Source organism: Sesamum indicum, linkage group LG4 (assembly GCF_026168435.1).
Source record: "Sesamum indicum cultivar Baizhima isolate 11 linkage group LG4, ASM2616843v1, whole genome shotgun sequence".
Lineage (NCBI taxonomy): Eukaryota > Viridiplantae > Streptophyta > Magnoliopsida > Lamiales > Pedaliaceae > Sesamum > Sesamum indicum.
This window is the reverse complement of record NC_142660.1, coordinates 12,163,386-12,183,284: the sequence shown is the minus strand read 5'-3', so window position 1 is coordinate 12,183,284 and position 19,899 is coordinate 12,163,386. Positions and strand designations below refer to the sequence as shown.

Sequence of the window (19,899 nt, the reverse complement as noted above, 5' to 3'; positions counted from 1 at the left end):
CAATTGATAACGGGACGTATGCATGCATGTTCAAATCTTGAATTTCAATGAATTGATTAATTACAGTTAACCAATACTGCGTTTGTATTGATTTAATTACTTGAAGTCAAGTATTTCAGATTCACAGTAATTAATGAATCCTCTGAATTTGTTTGGATAATTTAAGATTCAAAGAATTTCAAAATACTTAAAACTCTAAACTTGAATTATATAATTTTGTTAAATAGTGTGATGGATTTCGAAATTCTCAACGTCAGAGTATTTGAAATACATTTTTCAAATCGTTCGAATCCATCAACCAAAAATCAATTGTCTTATTTAATTCATTGAAGCTGCCACCAGTTTTTAATATATAAATATTGGCTAGCTTATTTAATTCATTTGAAGCATTCATCACCAACTGTGAAAGATAGCACTTTACAGTTGATATGATCTTAATAATTACATGAGCGCTGCATGCCGGAATAACTACATATATCGACAGTTCCGCATTTAGGGCCTAATTAAAAATGGGTAAGGGAATGCAGGAATAACACTGAAGATTCAACAAATACTTCCTTTTGTACCCATATTCAATGTCTACTACTCATACTAACTGTAACTCATTCATCCTTGCACAATACAAACTCATCAAGAAGCAAGGAAAACAGCTTAGTTATATATAGCTTTCATTGTAAAATAATATTACATCTCGTATTTTACGTAATATGCACTTATTACACATCGTGATAACCTACGTCTATGGATAAATATTTTTATACTTAAGTAACGAAACATAAATATTGTATGTATGTAACATCTAGATACTAAACGAAACACTACTCAATGTCGAAATAATCATGTATAGTTGAAGTAAAATAAGAATAGCAGAATTACAATTTTGGTCTTGTAATTATAAGACACTAGTATTTTTTGTCATGTAACGTACTCTATTACACATTTGGTCGTCATTTCTTAATGAATTTAGAACACAACATCTCACATTTGTTCATTTTTTGAAAAATTTAGTCACGTGTTAACAATTTTAGTTTTCTTCCCACTGGAGCAAATATCATTATTTATCACCAACATTGTCAACGTAGGACCAAATTTGCCATAAAAATAACAAAATATAAAATGCTCAAAGCTAAATTTGTTGAAAGAATGACTAAATATATTAATAGAAGTAGTTATATAACCAAAAGTGCTACCAGCCTATAGTTATAGAATAAAAAATGTAATTTTGCCGACAAAAAATTACCAACCCTAAATTTATCCCAATTAATTATTAGAATCCTTTCTGATTGGTAAAGTTAAATTCCCATTACATACGTCATTATCAAGAATTGAGAAGGTACACAAGTCATTTATATAGGTATAGCCATTACTCTATGCCACAAACCACACTGTCTCTCCTCTTGAGGAACAAAACCCTCTAAGGATCCCCACTCTTTTCATCTGCCCATAGCCTTTTCCACTCCAATGTCACTCTCTTCTCACATTTCCATGTGATATTTCCCAACCCCACTCACCCCCTCAAAATCCAACTCTATAAGTCTCTAAAAATCATCCATATCTACAACCAAAAAGTTATAAGCCCACAACCCCATCTGAATTCTGAAAGAGTATTGATGGTGATAGTTTGGTCCCTTTCAAATCAGCTCATATAACAATTTCTTGGGCCCTTCTAGCTTCTACTACTGTTTTTTGGCTTTGTCTTCTTGGTATATCCAGACAAGCCAAACACACCTTTTTTCTTTCTTCGTTAATCAGTCGACGTTTCTTGAATCTCTTCTTGCAGCATTAAAGTTGTGTTTTTTGACTCTTGTTCGAAAATGGATGGTGAGAATTTGTCTGAATTTTTCGAGGAATCTGACTTCTGTGATCATGCTACTAATTTCTCCAGTGCAGATGATATTTTTAGTATTCTTGAAGCTTTTGAAGGAGCTTCTGATTATAGTAAGCTGGTAGCAACCCCGCTGGGAGATAACTCAGCAACCGGTCTAACTGCAGCCTCATCAAAAGATGGAGAAGAATCAAATGAAAGCTTTGAGTTCCAAAAATCAGCTTATTACAATACTGCTTTCCAAGAGTCTGAGACCGAGCTCGAAGCTGCTTCACCAAAAAGTAAGAGACAGAAGCTGAATGCTGCAACAGCTTCTGCTTCTAATTCGGATGAAGGGCAGCAGAGAAGTTCTCACATAACGGTGGAGAGGAACCGGAGGAAGCAGATGAACGAGCATCTCTCGGTGCTTCGCTCGTTGATGCCTTGCTTTTATGTCAAAAGAGTATGTCCTCGTCAGCTTTAGCTTTTGCTGCTGCTTAAGTTGAAGTAGGTTAATTTCCTGTACTTATCTTGACATTTGTAGCACAAATAGTAGGTGCAAAATGTGTTCTAGCTTATTGCTGCTCGTATCTGGGATGAGACCGTTATATCGTCCTAAATTTCGTGGTACTTTTGGTAAATGATTCATGTGACATGATGTCTATCTTGAATCTCATGGCCTACAGATGTATACCTAAAACAAATTCAGATATTCTTGTCTTACATAGTTATAATGTCTTTGGTTTGTCGTAAATTGGTTACTAGAGGTTGTACATTCCGATTTTCATATGACATGTAATATCAATGTCGATCTTGTAATGTGTACTCTTGTTTCTTAGGGTGACCAAGCATCAATAATTGGTGGAGTAGTCAATTACATCAATGAGTTACAACAACTTCTACAATCCCTCGAAGCCAAGAAGCAACGAAAAGCCTACACCGATGTTTTAAGCCCTAGGATCCTCTCAAGCCCGAGACGTTCGCCACATCCCTCACCCCTCAGCCCACGGAAGCCACCATTGAGCCCAAGATTGAGCTTGCCCGTGAGCCCGAGAACCCCCCAACCTAGCAGCCCCTACAAGCCTAGGCTGCACAATCTGCAGACTTCAGGCTACCTCAATTCTCCATCTCTTTCAAGCCCGGTCGAGCTTTCTCCTTGCAATTCTTCCACTTCTTCCAATGTTATTGACAGCATTAATGAGCTCGTGGCGAGCTCGAAATCAGCTGCAGCTGAAGTTGAAGTGAAGTTCTCGGGCCCGAACCTACTGCTTAAGACAGTTTCCCATCGCATTCCCGGCCAAGTTGTCAAGATAATCTCTGCCCTGGAAGAACGTGCCCTCGAAATCCTCCAAGTTAACATCAACACCGTTGATGAAAGGATGCTGAATTCTTTCACAATTAAGGTACAAATTATGCAATATTGCATGCAGTTTAAGTTCATCTTTCTTACTTACACCTGCATACAAACGCCCCCCACCCCACACAAGCACACACAGAGACAATAGCTGATGTCTTGGATCTGTCAAACAGTACAAGATTCCATAAAAATCCAAGCAGATCATGAACAACTGCATATATTCATGTTTTTCTCTTAAAAATTTCTTCTGAGTGAAGACAAGTACATAGTTTTCCCCGAGATGGTCTAATTGACAAGCTCGAAATAGTACGAAAATTCTGGGCCAAAGATAGAACACGACATGATACACCCAAAGTCGCTTTGATCATTAAAACCCGTTTTCAAAAGAAACGATAATGTACTGTGAATTTCACTGACTGGGTCGTCTGCCATTGACATGTACATTTCTTGAAAACAACCTTTTACCGCACATGTTTTTACCGCAAGTACTACTATTGTTTGACTTCTTGTATGAAAATTATGGTTAATAGTTGAATCAAATTAGTCATATAATAATTACATTATACTTATCATGTTAGTTGAATCAAATTAGTCATATAATAATTACATTATACTTATCATGTCATATAATTAATTTATTTTTTTAATTGTATACTAATTATATATAAATATATTACATTTATTATTTAATTAATTCTAAAATTGATTTGAGTTAGAATTTTCGATCCTTGTAACACAACCGAAATTTTGTTTACTTTAATGCTGTTTGAAGTTAATTAGATGGGACCCTTTTCTTGGCTTGTTTTGATAGATTGGAATAGAGTGCCAGCTGAGTGCGGAAGAATTGGCTCACCAGATTCAGCAGACATTCTGCTAACACGTAGAAGCGCGATTGTTCTTGGAAAATGCGACAATAAAGCAAATGTGGGAAAGTAACTATTAACCACCACTGCTGTTTAATTAGTGTTAACATGTAGTAAGGATGTAGTCGTAGATTAATTAATCAGACATGGCTGCTTTGTGTTTTGACGTGACTTTTGTGCTTGCTGTGAACCTTTTCATATTCAGCTCTTTAGCAATCCTACATGAATGTTTTTGTTTCTAATAAGGGCTCTTTTTCTTAAGGTCAAAAAAATTGTGGAAAACTCAATATGCTAGATTTTATCCTATAATTTTAAAAGAATTCATGTATTAAGGACAAAAATTATCAGAATTTGCTCAAATAATTAGAAAAGTATAATGACACGCACGTTACCATTTTAATTGGTGCATTTTTTCAATTATTTTTGTCATTAACGCGTGAATTTTTTTAAAATTACAGGACAAAATCATCAAAATGGATTCGTCCACTATTAAGATTATTATCCCCTTATTTATATTACTAAATTGAAATTTTTCTCGATAATAAGAAAAATATGAAATTCAAAATTCTTACTATTCGACACAGGAATTAAGATGTTGTAAATCCATGGCCAACGAGGTACAAAGCTTAATTTCTACTCTTTCTTACAGTCCACTAACTATCACCTGCAAGAAACTAACCAAACTAATTAACCTTAATTAACGCAAATATCAAAATTGTACAAACAAATTAAATTTCCAACTCATGTCTTACGAGAACAAAATTCTTGCTAAATACCGACCTGCTTGTCTAAGCTTTATTCAATATCTTTTCCTTTCCTTTTAAAAGAAAAAAAGAGTTTAATATTTAAGGATAATATCCCGGATTCCCAAAGCTAAAATTCGGGTCGAATTCTGATGACCCGAATGGGAAGTTTGCACCAACGGTAGGGGAGTTGGTGGCAGAAGTCACAGCTGCAACAATTGGGCTGAGTTCAGACTCTGACGTGTGGAAATTGGGAATTAATTCTGTATAATTATCGTTGGTGACATTCATCGAAATCGGGTAATAATCCGACCCGGATGCTGCAGGGGACAACAGATTAGGCGAATAATTTCCTATAACATTGTCGGGGTTAATGGTTGATGATGAAGGGAAGTTAAATGGATCCAACGGTGGGTTTTCCTCGGTGCCTAAATCATGGGTTATAACTCTAAGACTTGTTTGGATCTTGAAGAGTGGTTCTGGACCTGGTTGACGTTGCTGGTTTTGTTCGGACCGGGCTCCTAATTGGTGCGGGTTCTCGGATAGGGAAAGTGGGTTCGGGTCGGGCATGGATGCTGTGCATGGGTTGATGGTATTACTTGAATTTGGACGTGGGTTGCACGTGTGCTTTCTTTTGTATGTGATTTCGAAAATGGTCGGGTCATCATCGGATCTTTGGACCTGTTTTGTTGCCATACAGCCCTGGCTGTGCCTATTTGTGCATCTGTAGTACCCTCTGCAAAATCAACAATTTTTCGATGATAAAGGGTCCAACAATCTAATTCATACCAATTCAAACCCCACACATTGAGAAAAAATAAATAAGTAAATAAAAAGACTATAATATTTGTGGGAAAAAATAAATAAGTAAATAAAAAGACTATAATATTACATTGAATTGTTAATGAGGTTTAATTTAATTAGCGGGGTTAAGGTCCAATGATTAAAAAGTCAAAGATTCGATCCCATCAAATATATAAATATTGATCTCCTTTGAGAAAATAATACTTTTGATTTCATGACACTTTTTTTGTTAGATATTTTTAACAAAAAAATAGCAGCAGCCATTAGGGCGTTCTTTCTTTTGGTCTCATACATTACGATCGATCCCATAACTTTCAAAAGATAGCACTTTTGGTCCTATGCATTTAACGACCACGTGGTTTTTTTCGTTAAAACGTAAATATATCATGAGACCAAAAGTACTACTTTTTAAAAAATACGCGACCAAAAATAATAATCACGTAATCGATGGGACCAAAGTGAAATGACCCTATGTTACGAAACGAAAAATGCTCTTTTCCTGTCTACTTTAGTTATAATTTTTTGTCAACTATAATAGTAGTTATCAGTTAGTTATACATATTTGACATTAATAAATTTATTCGATTGTTTGTTGAAGATTGAAATTTATAAAAAATAATTATATTTAAACCCCCTCACTATTGCTCTTTTACACAAACCATCCCTACCTTTTGAACAATTATAAAAATTATCCCTAACAGCCTTTAAACCCCAAAATTGCCCTTGTTGATCAGGTCAAACTTTAATTTACTTTTTCAATGATAAAAATATCATCAGGATATATATTTATAATTATCAAAAGGTAGAAGGGGTATCAAAATAATGTATAGGGGGATTACTTTAACACTCTCTACCTTTTGGTAATTTCAAAAACGCCCTAAGAGCTCTTTGTCATTGAAAAAATAATTTAAAGTTTTGACCTAGTCAACAAAGGCATTTTTGAATTTTAAAAGTCGTCCAAAGGTTGTTTCTGTAATATTTGAAAAGACAGGGATGATTTGTGTAAAAAAAACGATATATGAGGGGTATAAATATAATTGCCCCTGATCTTCTATTAAGACATTGACTAGGAAAGTAGAAACCATTTTAAAAGAAATTATTCAGAAACAAATGGATCGATTTGTACTTCAGGAACAAACATAAAGAAATTGCTCACTTTTATCTTAAAAGGTAAATCAAGTGTCTCAGATTCAAATTATGCCAAAAATATTTTTGGCTATCGAAATAAAAAATAGATAAAAATAAATTGCGTAGGACAGGAATTTGAACCTATGTCAAAGGTTTAGAAGAACTCTGTCCTATGCATTAGACAATGGAATGCAAACTTATCAAATAAATAAAAAAGCAAAAATCAAATTTACTGCAACAGTCAAAATTTTCAATACAAGTTTGAGCAAGACTCGAACAAGGACAAGGAAGCGGTAGTTGCGAATTTTAATACTACATGCATGCCCAATTAATTAAGCGCGTATTATCATTATTATGAGTAAATGTGAAGAATAGTGGTCCACGTTAACGCGCTCTCAGAAAATTCTAAACTGAACCTTGTGCTTTTTCCTATGATTACTCCACTTTTAATTTCCTAATATAATATGTTACAACTTTCTTGCCTCATTAAACTTTAAAGTACCATCACCCAGAACCAACTATTATATGCACGTTGTAGAAAAGTTTATTTAATTGGGTAAAATCAAGTCCCCTAACTATAAAGTCATTGGTTCAAATTTTAATGTTGTGTTGATATTGATTTATTTTAATAATAATTATAAATTTAATTTCGTACAAGAAAATTTTAATTCAGATTGAATTTGGACAAATGATATGTAAGATTGTTAATAATTAAAACTTAGAATGCAGTTGCAATTCCTGACCTGGGATGTTTTGCTCCCAGGATGTCTTTCTGGCCGTACTTCCTCCAACCATAGCCATCATCCAGTTGACCCTCGATTCCTATTCCTTCCCACACTTTCACTTTCTCCGTCCACTTTTCCGCTGCCTTTCTGCAAATACATAAACACAAAACATCATTAATTTACACTCATCACAATCATAACCATAATTACAATTCATACATATAACTGAACATCTAGAAATATATCCAAATTAACCTCTTCCTAGAAGCCTGATCGGAATCATCACTGTGAGGACTGCCGGGAGAATCCGACACCGTCAGCGCTGGCCCCTCGGAACCACCGGGTCGGCTAAACTTGAGCATGGAGAGTGCTTGGTCGTACGAATTGAGAATTCTGTGGAGCAAAAAGTCCCGAGCTTCGTGGGAAGAGGAGTGCACGTTATTGAGATGGATTTGCAGCTGCTCCGCCAGTTCCCTCCCTCGACTCAGCTCTTTCACCAGATCCGCCGGGGAACCCTCCATTTCCAAACCGGATAAAAGGGACTCAAACGGGATTAAAATTGTTGTGAAACAACGAGCACGACCTCGAGCATTGGAAGAATAAACTAAGAAGCTCAAAGTTGCCTCCCTGTGGAGTATAGTTTAGCTGTGCAGTTTCTGAAATCATGCAAATTATAATTAGAGAAGAGGAGGATGAGATGTGGATCAATTATTTCTAAGTTGATGAAAACTAATTCTTTGTAAATGTGAAAAGTTGATGAAGAAAAACAAGTGTGGATGAGGAAATGAGGTGTGAGTTGAGGATGTTTTGTATATCTGCATATATATATATAGGAGGGGGTGGGGGTGGGGGTGGGGGGTTAGTGTTTGAAAGGGGAAAAGGGAGGGAAAGACAACAAAGAGCGGAAGAAGAATAGTATGGAGTTTTGACTGAGGAAAATAGAAGTAGAATAGAAGCAAGTGATATTGTTGTTTGGGGTGGACTAGACTGGTCTTTGGTCTTAGGAATTTGTATTTTTAGCAAATTAAGTCAAATGCTGACCCCTTCAAACTTATCATAATTACAATTCCTACCCACACCCACAAACAACTTTTAACATAAAAGTTCTAGAAACAACGATCTCAATTTTCTATTGATATAGAATTAATATTGTGCTGATATTATATATATTTGCAGTAAAAGGTTCAGACTGTTTGAATCAACAAAAAAGAAAAGACAGATCTGCACTACACTAATTGATCATAGGAAGTCCTAATTTGACATGTTAGTTAGTAGAACATGCTACAATTATTAAGAATTAATAAAACATCAAAATAATCCCTAATTAAATAATATGGATACATTCTGGTCTATCTAGCTAAATTAAGTGAAGAGTAAGAGTTGCGAGCTGTCGATGTTGGCAAAATTGAGACCCTATAACTTTAAAATTGTAGGTTTGAACTTTATCAATGTGTGGGATAATTCTACTTTAATAATAATATTAATTAGATATAATTATCTTATGTTGACAAATAATACATGATTGTTATTATTGTTAGAATCTATTACATATTAATATTTAATATTAAATTCAAAGGAAAAAAAAAAAAAGTTGGCCGTTGATTGACCGTCCAAAAATTCATTCCCATACCAAACCAACTATGTGTGCGATTGATGATTATAAGGATATTATAAGAGGAGTATTATAGTAATAGATTTAATGCAATTTATCCCGTATCATATTGTAAATGCGTAATTATTTATTTATAAAAAAATAATTTTAATATATCTCTCTATATTTTTTAAAATAGAATAATTTACCTTTATATTTAAAGAGGTAAAATACTTTATTTTAAAAAAATATATAAATATATATATATATATTTTTATATAAGAGGATAATTTATTCGTTTACAATATCATAGAATTTCTTGCATTTTTTGTTTTAGTAATAGTTGTAATGCATTTCGATGTAGTCAAGATTCAGAATTTGTGTATGTATATATTAGTATGGTTGAGGGGAATGGGAGAGAAAAGATGAAGTCAGAGATGAAAGATGCGATTCTACTGAATTCGGACTTTAGTTGCTAGTAATTATTGTGAAGACTGAAGAGAAAGCGGAAGGAATCTTCAAACCTCGTTACGCGTAGGTAGGAAACAGTACTGTACCCAACGCTGGACTGTAGACTATGATTAATAAATATAATTTTCATATTACTAATAATTTTGTGATGACGTGGTCTGACACATCTTCCCAGTTTAGGGGATATATTTAAAGGGCGCGGTCAATTTTTTTTAATCAAATTTCTCATAAATATAAATATTATTTGAGATGCATAATAATTTTAAGGATAAATTATAAGGGACTTTTTTAAAATTTATTGTAATTATAAATATATTTTTGTTAGATAGAAAGTAATATAAAAAATAAATACTAATTATAATTTTTCAAATCATGAAAAGTATGAATAATTTTATACTAAAACTCAAGAACGGTAATGTAATTATCCTTTATTTAAAATATCGTGGGCAATTGATACGATCAAAAATTAAAATTTTCCACTTCGAGATGGGGTAGGCTCCAAAATTGAGGGAGAAGAGAAGATTTCTATTAAAATTGTTAACTTGCCTTTTCCATTCCTTCACCTTCTCTTAAATGGAGAGGATTGTTGGTATGTTTGTTTCCTTGTTTTTTTAAGATCATCCTAAGAGTGGCATTAATCTATCATAAGCATATCTATTACATACATACATATATATATATAAGTAATAAGGGATACTAGCAGAGGGAATATCTATGTGGGCTGGCATTATTTTATAGCTAGATTGGGCCATTCTGTTGGGCCTAATTGTTGCCATAAGGTTTTGGGCTAGGGTCTTTGAAGCCTCATATTTTTCTTGGCCCATGTCATATCGAACCCAAACGAGAAGACTTTAGTAAATGGCTGTAATCAGGCAACGATTCGATTCCGAGCCTATCGATGAACACAAGGTAGGTCCCACCACCCTGAGTCATATATTTAACCCAATAGCTTGCAACCACGTTTCCCGATCAATATCCATAAGCTCTTCCGTATTATCTCCCAACCCGTATGCTTCCATTCTCTACTAGAGTAACTAGACACGCAAGCACTTCACTCGTATGATCCTAGCCTACGGCATATCCACGTCACCACATTTTCTTCCTCAGTCCACGTGGAAAGCTCGCTGGCCGTTAGGATTCGGCTCCCAGTTCGCAGCCGTAGATATTTATAGCAGAAAAGCTTGTCGATGCCGCCAAAATTCAAAGCTGTATAAATTATTTGGTGAATTGAAAATCTTCTTTTCAGTTTGAATTCTGATTTTCCCACCATTTTTCGTCCTATTGGATTGATCGCCGGAGTACTGTGTCCCGTTGGTAAGCTCAGCTTCGTGGACTCTCTTTATCGCTCGTTCAGGTACTGTTCTATGCGTACTGGACATTAGCTTTCCATACAATTGGAATATTTTTTTTCTTTACATGCTTTATTATGTGATCCTCTTGTCATTTAGCTAAAATCGCGTTATTTATCAGTGATCATATGTAGAATAGGATAAGTTCTTCCATTTTGATGCAGTATTTTGGTATGTTGTTTCTTAAAATTTGTTTCAGCTCATTTTGGATTGAGCTAATGTACCAGTTGTGTTATCCTAATGATCAATGATCTGATTAAGTATTGGAATTTGTGATTGATACACTTTGCAGAAGTTGACAATTGAGAGCTTTCTTGTTTGGCAGTCAAGTTTTCTGGATCACGCATATTGAGCATGGGAGTTGTGGCTGTTTCTTCTGCTGCGCAAACTCCCGTGAGATTGAACGCAAGGTGTTCGACTCGTGCCTCTTCACCGAAAAGGCGAGTAATGATATTATCATTCAAAGACGATAGAAGTAAAAATACATCTCTGATTGGAAATGGAAAGAGTGTAAGAAAGGTGAAAAAACGAGTTAGTGCTGTCTCAACAAATGAAGCTTCTCCAAGCACATTGGAACTGGATTATAGTGAAGCTGCTGCAAAACTAGCTAGAAAAGATATACAAAAGAAGCCCTGCAACATTTGTCTCTGATGAGGAGGTTGATAGTCAAAGGCTGAATAGGGCTGGAGAAGGGGAGGACACGGAGAAGAAAACTGTTGAGAATGTGGTGAGGAGTCAGAGTAATAGTGAAAAAGATTCAGTCTTGAGGAGAGGATTGCTTTAAAAATGAAGGAAGTCAAAGGCTGAAGAGGGCTGGAGAAGGGGAGGACACGGAGAAGAAAACTGTTGAGAATGTGGTGAGGAGTCAGAGTAAGAAGTGAAAAAGATTCAGTCTTGAGGAGAGGATTGCTTTAAAAATGAAGGAACAAGGTGGTAATCTTGAATTATTCCAGAAAAGGAAACAGAGCATGAAGTATGAAGATGAGAAGATCGATAGGCTTTTAGGGACTATTCAGCTGCCACTGCTTTTGTCAGCTTAGACTGGAGGAAAATGAAGATCCCACCACAATCTCCGGCTTGTTTTATTCGTCATGAACAAGTATTTTCAAGACTTTGCCAATGGCCCAAGATTCCAGGACCTTTGTCGAGCTGGGGTAAAGGGTCTTATAACTGCTATCGATAGGTTTGAGCCAGATCTTATAACTGCTATCGAAAAGTTTGAGCTAAAAATGGAAATTCCGACTCTCGACATATGGCCTAGCTATTTTGGATCCAGCATGCCATTATTCGTTCTTTGACTCTGTCAAGCATCACAAAGGTGTCCTTTGGCCTTGAATCGGTAAGCTTTATTGGATGTAATATTCTCCTTGCACTCTTCCATCAGATCTGGAACTATAAAAGTGCGATCTTGCTTGGAACTTAAACTATAAACTAAGCTATTTTCTGATGTAGGTCAGAGTTGAAATCCAGAAAGCCAAGCAAGAGCTATTGTTTGAACTTCAGAGACCGCCAACTGACGAAGAAATTATAGAAAGAGTTGGAATCTCTCCGGAACGATATCATGAAGTGATGAACTTGTCGAAGACTATTTCTTCTCTCTATGCATGGTATGAAGTAACGCAGGAGGAGTTCATCAATGCATGGTGTTGAAGGAGATAACAGAAGGCAACCTGTACTTCTCAGGCTTGCTCTCGATGATGTGGTAAATTCCTGTCTTATTCTCCTATTCTCTCATATCATTCTGGCACTTGACCTAGAGAGAATCCTATTTATTAAAGCTGTTCTTTATTTCACAAACGACGCATGTATGCTCTTATCCTGGAATGCAAGTTGGCCTGGTTGTTGTTCGGACTAGTAGTAGTGAAATTATGGGAATAAGACATGAATTATGCGGCTGCAATAGGACGGCAAGTCATTTCAGGGAAACTCTAACATAGGCCGAGTTTGAACCTGAATTAATTACATACAAGTGCTTGGCATGTGATTATGTATGCTCTATGATAGGTTTAGTTTAACCAAGCTTAGTTTAGGTAATAATTTTCCATCATTTCAGGAAAATTAATCCTTTTTCCAAACCCCATTTATTTGGCATACCCAAATAAATTCCCCAAAATTTATCACTCAGCAATTTCCCATTATCCTTAAACACTAGAGTTCCCCAAAACCTATAATTTTTCTTTCCCACCCACCCTAAGAAAAGGCATGGCACATCAGTGATTATCATTATCTTCTTTTCTGGAAAAAATCCTATCTAAATACATTTTTGAAATCATTTCTCACTTCTCTCTTGAAAGCTCAATATTAGAAAAAGAGCTATCCGTCTAATCACCCAACCTGAATTAATTTCCTTGTAATATTAGTGAAACTCTCAGATGCCTGCATCTCTGTTATTTTCTGTCAAACAAGCAAGTTTCTTTTTCAGAATGTGATGCATACACCATATTGCCAGTATTAAGTCATGTACGATGCAACCCGATTCCAGTATCTATCTCCTTAATAATGCTTATTCTTGACATTCCCCATAATCTATTAACCTGCTCCACTTGCTCCTTCATGGAACACATGTTGGTCTCGACCTTGGGAAGATTCTAGTCCAAATCTAGTCTAATTAAACTTGAACCAGTTACATGACAAGTTGTAATATATCTATCATACGCGACAATTTTAAGAAATGATCAAATTCTCATTGTGTAACTAATTGAATCCAATTAGACCTTATTTGCGTCAGCAGAAATTTCCTCAACTTTGATTCATGTCATGTGATGTAGTCGCGACAGGCATCAAATTCTATTGACTTATTCTTCTTCTCGAGATAAAGAATTTATATGGTATCTTCTAATTGTTCATTTTCTCAAATCTTTCTGTCCCAAGATACATCCAAGAAATGACTTAAATCTTCCTTTCAACATCTTTGCACAGCTCGACTCTCTGAAGCCCAAGGAGAGTTTGGTGATCAGACATAGGTATGGACTCGAGGTAAAGAAGACAGAACACTTGGAGAAATTGCAGGAAATTTGAACATGTCAAGAGAGATGGTTAGGAAGCACGAACTGAAAGTTCTCATGAAACTAAAGCATCCAGCTCGACTCGATTATCTTCGTCGCTATGTTTTCAGATGAACCTACAGCTTTATTCTGCCAAAAATCATTTGTATCATAGTCCATCATAACATGCTCGTAAGAACTAGTTAACATCATAGTCCATTTTTCTGGGGCAGGAGAACAACAACCCGTCTCTATACACGTGCCCAGGGTAACCATTAAGACAGTTTGCACTTGATGAAAAACAATTTAGATATTCTAGTTTAAATTGGTATATCAATAAATTATTTAGAGGTAATTATACTTAAACCACCTCTCAAAATGCAGAATTACACTTTCTTAAGAAAAATTTGAAATTACAGTTACACCTCATTCGAAAATTCATTGTTTATACTTGACCTCATCTTGCTAAAGTTTGGACGAAAATGCTGATCTCAACTAAAAAAAGTTATATAAAATTTTAATTCTTTCCTTATTTAACATTCTCTTATATATTTTTGTACTTATGAAAGGATATATAAAATACGCATATATATATAAATGATGTGAGGTTAACATTATTATACTTTTTCCTTATAAATATAAATTATTACATGAAAATATATAATGTTATTTTGCTAACATCGACAATTTTTATTCAAACTGTAACAAAAAAGGGTTAATGGTAAATGTTGAATTTTCAAAGAAGGTGTAAATGAAATTTTAAAGTTTCTTTTGAAAAATTTTCACATTTTTAGAGAATATCTAACTACTATTGACCCAATTATCTATCAAAGTTTCGGGCTCGAGCCAATACATTAGTGTATTCTGTCAAACCCATATATATGAGTTTCTTTTAGATTTGGTGTAGGCTTTGTTAATAATTTTGTCCTGTTTAAGTAAATTCTTGATGGATATCTATATCTTAGGATGTGTACAAAATTTGTTATGATTATGGCCCTTATGGGCTTTGTCAATTGACGCAAATCGTATCTTTTGGCACGATGTAGCCGGAAAACAACAAACAAATGTGCGATCTCGTATGATCAACCACGTATTAGTGATAAGTTTAATATTAGAGTATAATAATGCCCAACCAAACACAGATATGTAAGAGTGAGTGCTGCTATTTAATACAGGATAATGTTGAGTGAGCTGTTCCATTGACTGGGGAATTTAATTGGAAATGATGTCTTTCTTGCATTACCAATCTTTATCCAGGATGTGGATGAAGAGGTAGTCATAAAACAGACATAGTGCAACTCAAATGTGGTTGAGAGAGATTGTCACAATGGTCCATCAGATTAAAATATTCTATTTTAATTGCCCACACTGTGTGAGAGCAAAGTTGAATTGCTTCATACAATTCAACATATTTATAGAATAATGTATGCACTTTATTTTATTTTACTTTTTAGATTTCGGTTTTGATTTAAGTCATTGATAATACCATTCACCAGAAAAACAAAACAAAACAAAAAGAATCATTAATTGTTCAAGAATAGGGTACTACATTAGTGTTTACGCCATGCTTGAATTCAATTTCAAGAATGTGCATGGTGATCGATGCAGAACGAAAAAAAATCACAATATATTCTTGCGAATATGAAGCGTTTTTTTGTCTGTGGGAAAAGGAAAAAGTTCGATTACTTGAAGAATTTTTCCATGTGGCTGTATGTAGACACAATTATCATGGATGTAACCCCATCCTAAATTTAGTTATGTCCTATGCTAAGGCTTTATAGGTACTTCATTCCTAGTAAGAATTCTGGGAAAATCATACCTGAAGCAGCATGGTATTAAAAGAGGCAAATGAAAGAAGAACCTCATGGGCCTCTGAACCTTCAAATCTCTGTCTTTTGGCCATTGCCTAAAAAGAGCCGTCAGAAGTTAGCCATCTCGTCGGTAGAACAAACGCTGTACGAAAGAGCATATTCTGCAAAAAGAAAAATCCACTGTAAAGTATGTTATTTCAAATTGATGGCAGGTTCCCATCAAGAGAAGTGATTGAACTTAGACAACAAACTGCACATTGCATACTATCTCACGAGAATCAGCATATGTTCGACATTCATCTGCAAATAGTCATTCCCTCCGCAACTGTACAAGATTTCAAGAGAACATCTGCCCACTTCACTAAAGTTCCATGCTTAACAAATATCATGACAGTCGAAGTCGAGAATAAGTTTGTTCATCTTGATTCTCTTTGTAACTCCGAATTATCGTCCTCAACAAATTAGTGATACAGAAGAATTCGATTCTAAACCACAAGTTTCATGAGCAATCCCACTGATAGACCAGTCTTGGATGCTTGACATATTATCATAATTCAAACCAGCCACTCAATAAGGCATACAGCTGAAACTTTTTCTATATATCTCTGTTAACAAGCATCACAGGAAATAAGAATATGACCAGGAAATTTTGAATTCCGAGTTGGAAGAACATTATAGCACATTAATGTATAGAATAAAGCATCCGAATGGGTAATGTGGTTGAGGATATCGAATTTTATAAGATAGTTTAGTTAGAGGAAGAAAGAATGGACGACAACGATAAAAATGCTTAGATCACCATCATGGAAATGGTATTTTCATCAGGAGCTGCTTTTTGTAATGCTGTTTCTTAATTGAAAGTTCCATGCATCATATATTTGACTGGCAACCACTTCTACAAAATACATATTTTCTTACATGTTTTCTCTTCCTAGCAGATGCTATGACACTGACAACATTAACTATACAACCCACCTGCACAAAGATCAAAATAGAACTCACGTACCAGAACCACTCCTGTTAATTTCCCAAAATAATTCTTAACAGAGATGTGTGGTTGCATCTTTTTTCCGATATTTAAAAGTGTAATCAACATGCACTCATGTTTTATGATAACAATTCTTTTGCTGATCATGAGCCCATTTTTTTTTTCCTACAAGATGCCTTTTGTCTTTTTCCTTCTGTTTTAGTTTTGGCTCACAAATGCAAAATATTGCTGCACCAAGAGCTGAAATTAGAAAAGAAAAGAGAGTTAATTCAATCGATTTTTGAGGACAAACCATTATGTTAAGATAATATTACAAATTCTAGAACTTGAAAGTTCTTCGACAAAAATAGTTAACAAAGTTAATAAGATAGAACAGTGGCCAGATCAGACAGGAGTAGCAGATCCAAATGTGTCCAGAAGTGTTAGATACAAATACTCCTAATTGGGTCTCTCACTCAATACAAGCTTTTCAGAGTCAGGCAATCGTTCCTGTATGGGACTTCCCATGGTTCACTGATAAAACAAATAGTTGGGGGTCAAAAGTAGATTTCTCTTGGTGTTACAAGATCATGTTGAAATTCGAATGAACTGGATAATTTAGGCGGTCCACCAAAATACATGATTAAACACCCCCCAAAATTTTCTTCTTACTGTTATCAATCTCAACCTATTTGTCTTTCTCTCAGAGTTACAAGCTGCACCAAAATAATCACATAGGTCTAGACAAGGTTACCAAGATATTCAACAGCGACTTTGTAATAAACCATAGAAGATAAAATAAACATAATTCTTGGTTTTAGCTCTTGATTCTCAAATGATTGATAGTTAATATTGTCCATGTAAATAAATGGAAGTAAATACGCAACTTCATAAGCATATAGTTTTTGTATTCACCAAATCTGAGCCCGAGTAGAAAATTAAATATAAAAATACCAAGTCGCTTCCAATGGTCAGTGGAAGTGTTGTGACATCTTCCACTTGCAAGAGAACCAAATGGCAAATTATCACTATTATGTTGTTCTGTTTCAGCTTCTCTCTCTCTCTTTATTTTTTCAAATTCTTATGTTGATTATTTGGCACCACAAGTTCATAAGATGTGAACTGCACTGCTTTTCTTATTCTTACAATTTTCTGCATGGTTGCTCCCTGTCCCAACTTTATTTTTACTATATATACCCCCGGAAGGATAGTAAAGAAGAGCAACAATAATTTGCAGTAGTTCTTGCCACATCAATTTTCAATCAAAGACATGGAAGAGAAACTTCGCTTGGCAGTAGGCATTATGGGTACACATTTTGCCCCAGGAACTCAATCCTTCTCATTAGATACGTGATCTTTTTAACCAGGCTTTCGATGTTTTTGCAGGGAATGCAACGTCTCTGCTACTTTATGCTGCACCAATGTAACTGCAAACTCTTCCTTGTATTTTATATTTGATAATTAACAAACCAGAATACAGTTTTGAAGTTAATAGACAACAGACCATATGTCATGCATAAAAGGAATGATATACACCAATGTCCTGATGTTCTGATCTTGTGTTTATGTTCAACATTTCCAGATTAACTTTCTCACGGGTGATAAAAAAGAGAAGCACTGAAGAGTTTTCATGCGTGCCATATATCTTAGCCCTGTTGAACTGTTTCCTTTACACTTGGTACGGCTTGCCAGTTGTAAGCTACAAGTGGGAAAACTTTCCGGTGGTCACCATTAATGGATTAGGGATTCTTCTGGAGATCTCCTTCATACTGATATATTTCTACTTTGCTCCAGCTAATGGAAAGGCAAGTTCTAAATGTAGCTTCTCCCCAATTTAATTTTTTTTTTTTTATACAGCACCAGGAGACTGTGTGCTTAATTTCATGCGTGCATGGTAGACTAGAAAGACAAAGCATTACTAATATTTAGCTTGGATGAATTACAGAAGAAGGTGGCCATGTTAACTATACCTGTTCTCCTGGTGTCCTGCCTTGTTGCAATATTATCAGCATTTGTATTTCATGATCATCATCATCGCAAGGCATTTGTTGGAAGCGTCGGACTGGTAGCATCTGTAGCAATGTATGGTTCTCCACTGGTGGTTGTGGTGAGTTGTTTTCTTCTCGAACAATATAATCTATTCACAGAGGAAAGAAACAAGTCAACAGTGATTTGGGAAGATAAAACAACAACATTGCGAAATAGAAGTAAACCATGAAATTCTTTCTGGGGCATGCATGAAGTTAGACCCCAGATTCTCCTCAGAAAAAGATTCATATTCTTCGTAGAAGGGGCCAGGAGTTCAATTAATTGAATGTTTTCAGTCTTAATTCCTGATGAAGCTGTTGTAATTATGCCAGAAACAAGTGATACAGACCAAGAGCGTGGAATTTATGCCATTCTACTTGTCATTTTTCTCGTTTCTTGCTAGTTCACTTTGGATGGCTTATGGACTTCTCAGCCATGATCTTTTTCTAGCGGTTAGTATGATTTATACGCTCTATTTTCGCCGAATATTTGTATAAGAAATGATGCTGTGTGTTATGACTATACATCTTTAATGTGTTTTCAGTCCCCAAACCTGGTCGGCAGCCCTCTAGGAATCCTTCAGCTTGTGCTGTACTGTATGTACAGAAAAAAGAGAACTACTGAACAACCTCAGAAATGGGATCTGGAAATCAATTGTGAGAAACCAATACAACACCTGAAGCTGAACGAAGAAAATGAAGAGAAACCAGTGCAGTATCTAAAGGTGAATGAAGAAAATGATGACGAGAAAACAAAACAGCAGTTGCAGCTGGTGGTCACTGATACAACAAATGGAAAAAGTTGAAGAACTTCATGTGAGATTCAAGTTGTCTATCTTATTTGCTTATCATATAATCTGCACACAAATCCTTTCTGCTTATCGTATATTAATGAATATTCCCATGCATGTTCGTATACTTTTGAAGTTTCTAACTCTTGATTCGCTTTCTTGACAGGGAGAAGGTTGAATGCACGAACAATATATGCTATAGAGAAAGAGATAGATGCAGAAACTTACCTCATTTTGCCTCAACATACAACAAACAGTTGGGGGGTGGAAGAGAAACTACAGTATCTACATGAAATTATACCAAGATTGTACCTCGTAGTTTGTTAAATCACAACAAGAGCTGTTCATCTTTTTGCAATAAAATCATCTTCAACTTCAAAAGCATCAATAGTGCAAGCAATTCCTACCATCCTACTAAAGTGGTGATATCTGATTCAAGAATCCAATTTCCAATTCGACTGATCACAACATTTAACTAACAATC

At 35.2% G+C, this 19,899-nt stretch overlaps 4 protein-coding genes and 1 long non-coding RNA gene across 6 annotated transcripts; 3 read left to right on the top strand and 2 right to left on the bottom strand.

Moving 5' to 3' along the window:
- Positions 1–1,386: 1,386 nt before the first annotated feature.
- Positions 1,387–4,188, top strand: SPCH (basic helix-loop-helix (bHLH) DNA-binding superfamily protein). 2 transcript variants are annotated; one of them, XM_088879702.1, is made up of 4 exons: positions 1,387–1,821; positions 1,891–2,267; positions 2,644–3,207; positions 3,973–4,188. In XM_088879702.1, exons 1-4 carry the CDS (start codon positions 1,815–1,817, stop codon positions 4,036–4,038), a joined length of 1,014 nt encoding a protein of 337 aa, XP_088735828.1. In that variant the 5' UTR covers positions 1,387–1,814; the 3' UTR covers positions 4,039–4,188. The 2 variants fall into 2 exon arrangements, with proteins under 2 accessions (XP_088735828.1, XP_011076030.1); XM_011077728.3 differs by having other exon boundaries at positions 1,387–2,267.
- A 389-nt stretch (positions 4,189–4,577) lies between these two features.
- On the bottom strand, positions 4,578–8,233 carry WRKY30 (WRKY DNA-binding protein 30). The gene is made up of 3 exons (XM_011077727.3): positions 7,680–8,233; positions 7,443–7,571; positions 4,578–5,503 (listed from the first exon to the last, which is right to left on the bottom strand). Exons 1-3 carry the CDS (start codon positions 7,943–7,945, stop codon positions 4,870–4,872), a joined length of 1,029 nt encoding a protein of 342 aa, XP_011076029.1. The 5' UTR covers positions 7,946–8,233; the 3' UTR covers positions 4,578–4,869.
- A 2,956-nt stretch (positions 8,234–11,189) lies between these two features.
- Positions 11,190–14,185, top strand: LOC105160679 (RNA polymerase sigma factor sigE, chloroplastic/mitochondrial). The gene is given in 9 exon segments (XM_088880100.1): positions 11,190–11,354; positions 11,443–11,575; positions 11,628–11,705; positions 12,085–12,095; positions 12,097–12,174; positions 12,288–12,475; positions 12,477–12,537; positions 13,755–13,806; positions 13,809–14,185. Coding segments are annotated over 9 exon segments (912 nt in total). The 3' UTR covers positions 13,955–14,185.
- Positions 14,186–15,326: 1,141 nt separating this feature from the next.
- On the bottom strand, positions 15,327–18,708 carry LOC105160381 (uncharacterized). Its single transcript, XR_847704.3, has 2 exons — positions 18,568–18,708; positions 15,327–15,791 (listed from the first exon to the last, which is right to left on the bottom strand). It is a non-coding gene; the product is annotated as an uncharacterized LOC105160381 (long non-coding RNA).
- On the top strand, positions 17,782–19,799 carry SWEET3 (Nodulin MtN3 family protein). The gene is made up of 7 exons (XM_020693201.2): positions 17,782–17,904; positions 17,984–18,020; positions 18,180–18,402; positions 18,543–18,704; positions 18,958–19,077; positions 19,170–19,440; positions 19,582–19,799. Exons 1-6 carry the CDS (start codon positions 17,868–17,870, stop codon positions 19,428–19,430), a joined length of 840 nt encoding a protein of 279 aa, XP_020548860.1. The 5' UTR covers positions 17,782–17,867; the 3' UTR covers positions 19,431–19,440; positions 19,582–19,799.
- Positions 19,800–19,899: the final 100 nt, after the last annotated feature.

Coding starts and splice junctions, on each gene's coding strand:
- SPCH (XM_011077728.3), top strand. CDS start 1,815: ATGGATGGTGAGAATTTGTCTGAATTTTTCGAGGAATCTGACTTCTGT. Junction 2,268..2,643: donor CTTGCTTTTATGTCAAAAGA/GTATGTCCTCGT, acceptor CTTGTTTCTTAG/GGTGACCAAGCATCAATAAT. Junction 3,208..3,972: donor TGAATTCTTTCACAATTAAG/GTACAAATTATG, acceptor TTGTTTTGATAG/ATTGGAATAGAGTGCCAGCT.
- WRKY30 (XM_011077727.3), bottom strand. CDS start 7,945: ATGGAGGGTTCCCCGGCGGATCTGGTGAAAGAGCTGAGTCGAGGGAGG. Junction 7,572..7,679: donor GATCAGGCTTCTAGGAAGAG/GTTAATTTGGAT, acceptor ATGTATTTGCAG/AAAGGCAGCGGAAAAGTGGA. Junction 5,504..7,442: donor CTGGGAGCAAAACATCCCAG/GTCAGGAATTGC, acceptor TTGATTTTGCAG/AGGGTACTACAGATGCACAA.
- SWEET3 (XM_020693201.2), top strand. CDS start 17,868: ATGGAAGAGAAACTTCGCTTGGCAGTAGGCATTATGG. Junction 18,403..18,542: donor TTGCTCCAGCTAATGGAAAG/GCAAGTTCTAAA, acceptor GATGAATTACAG/AAGAAGGTGGCCATGTTAAC. Junction 19,078..19,169: donor GCCATGATCTTTTTCTAGCG/GTTAGTATGATT, acceptor ATGTGTTTTCAG/TCCCCAAACCTGGTCGGCAG.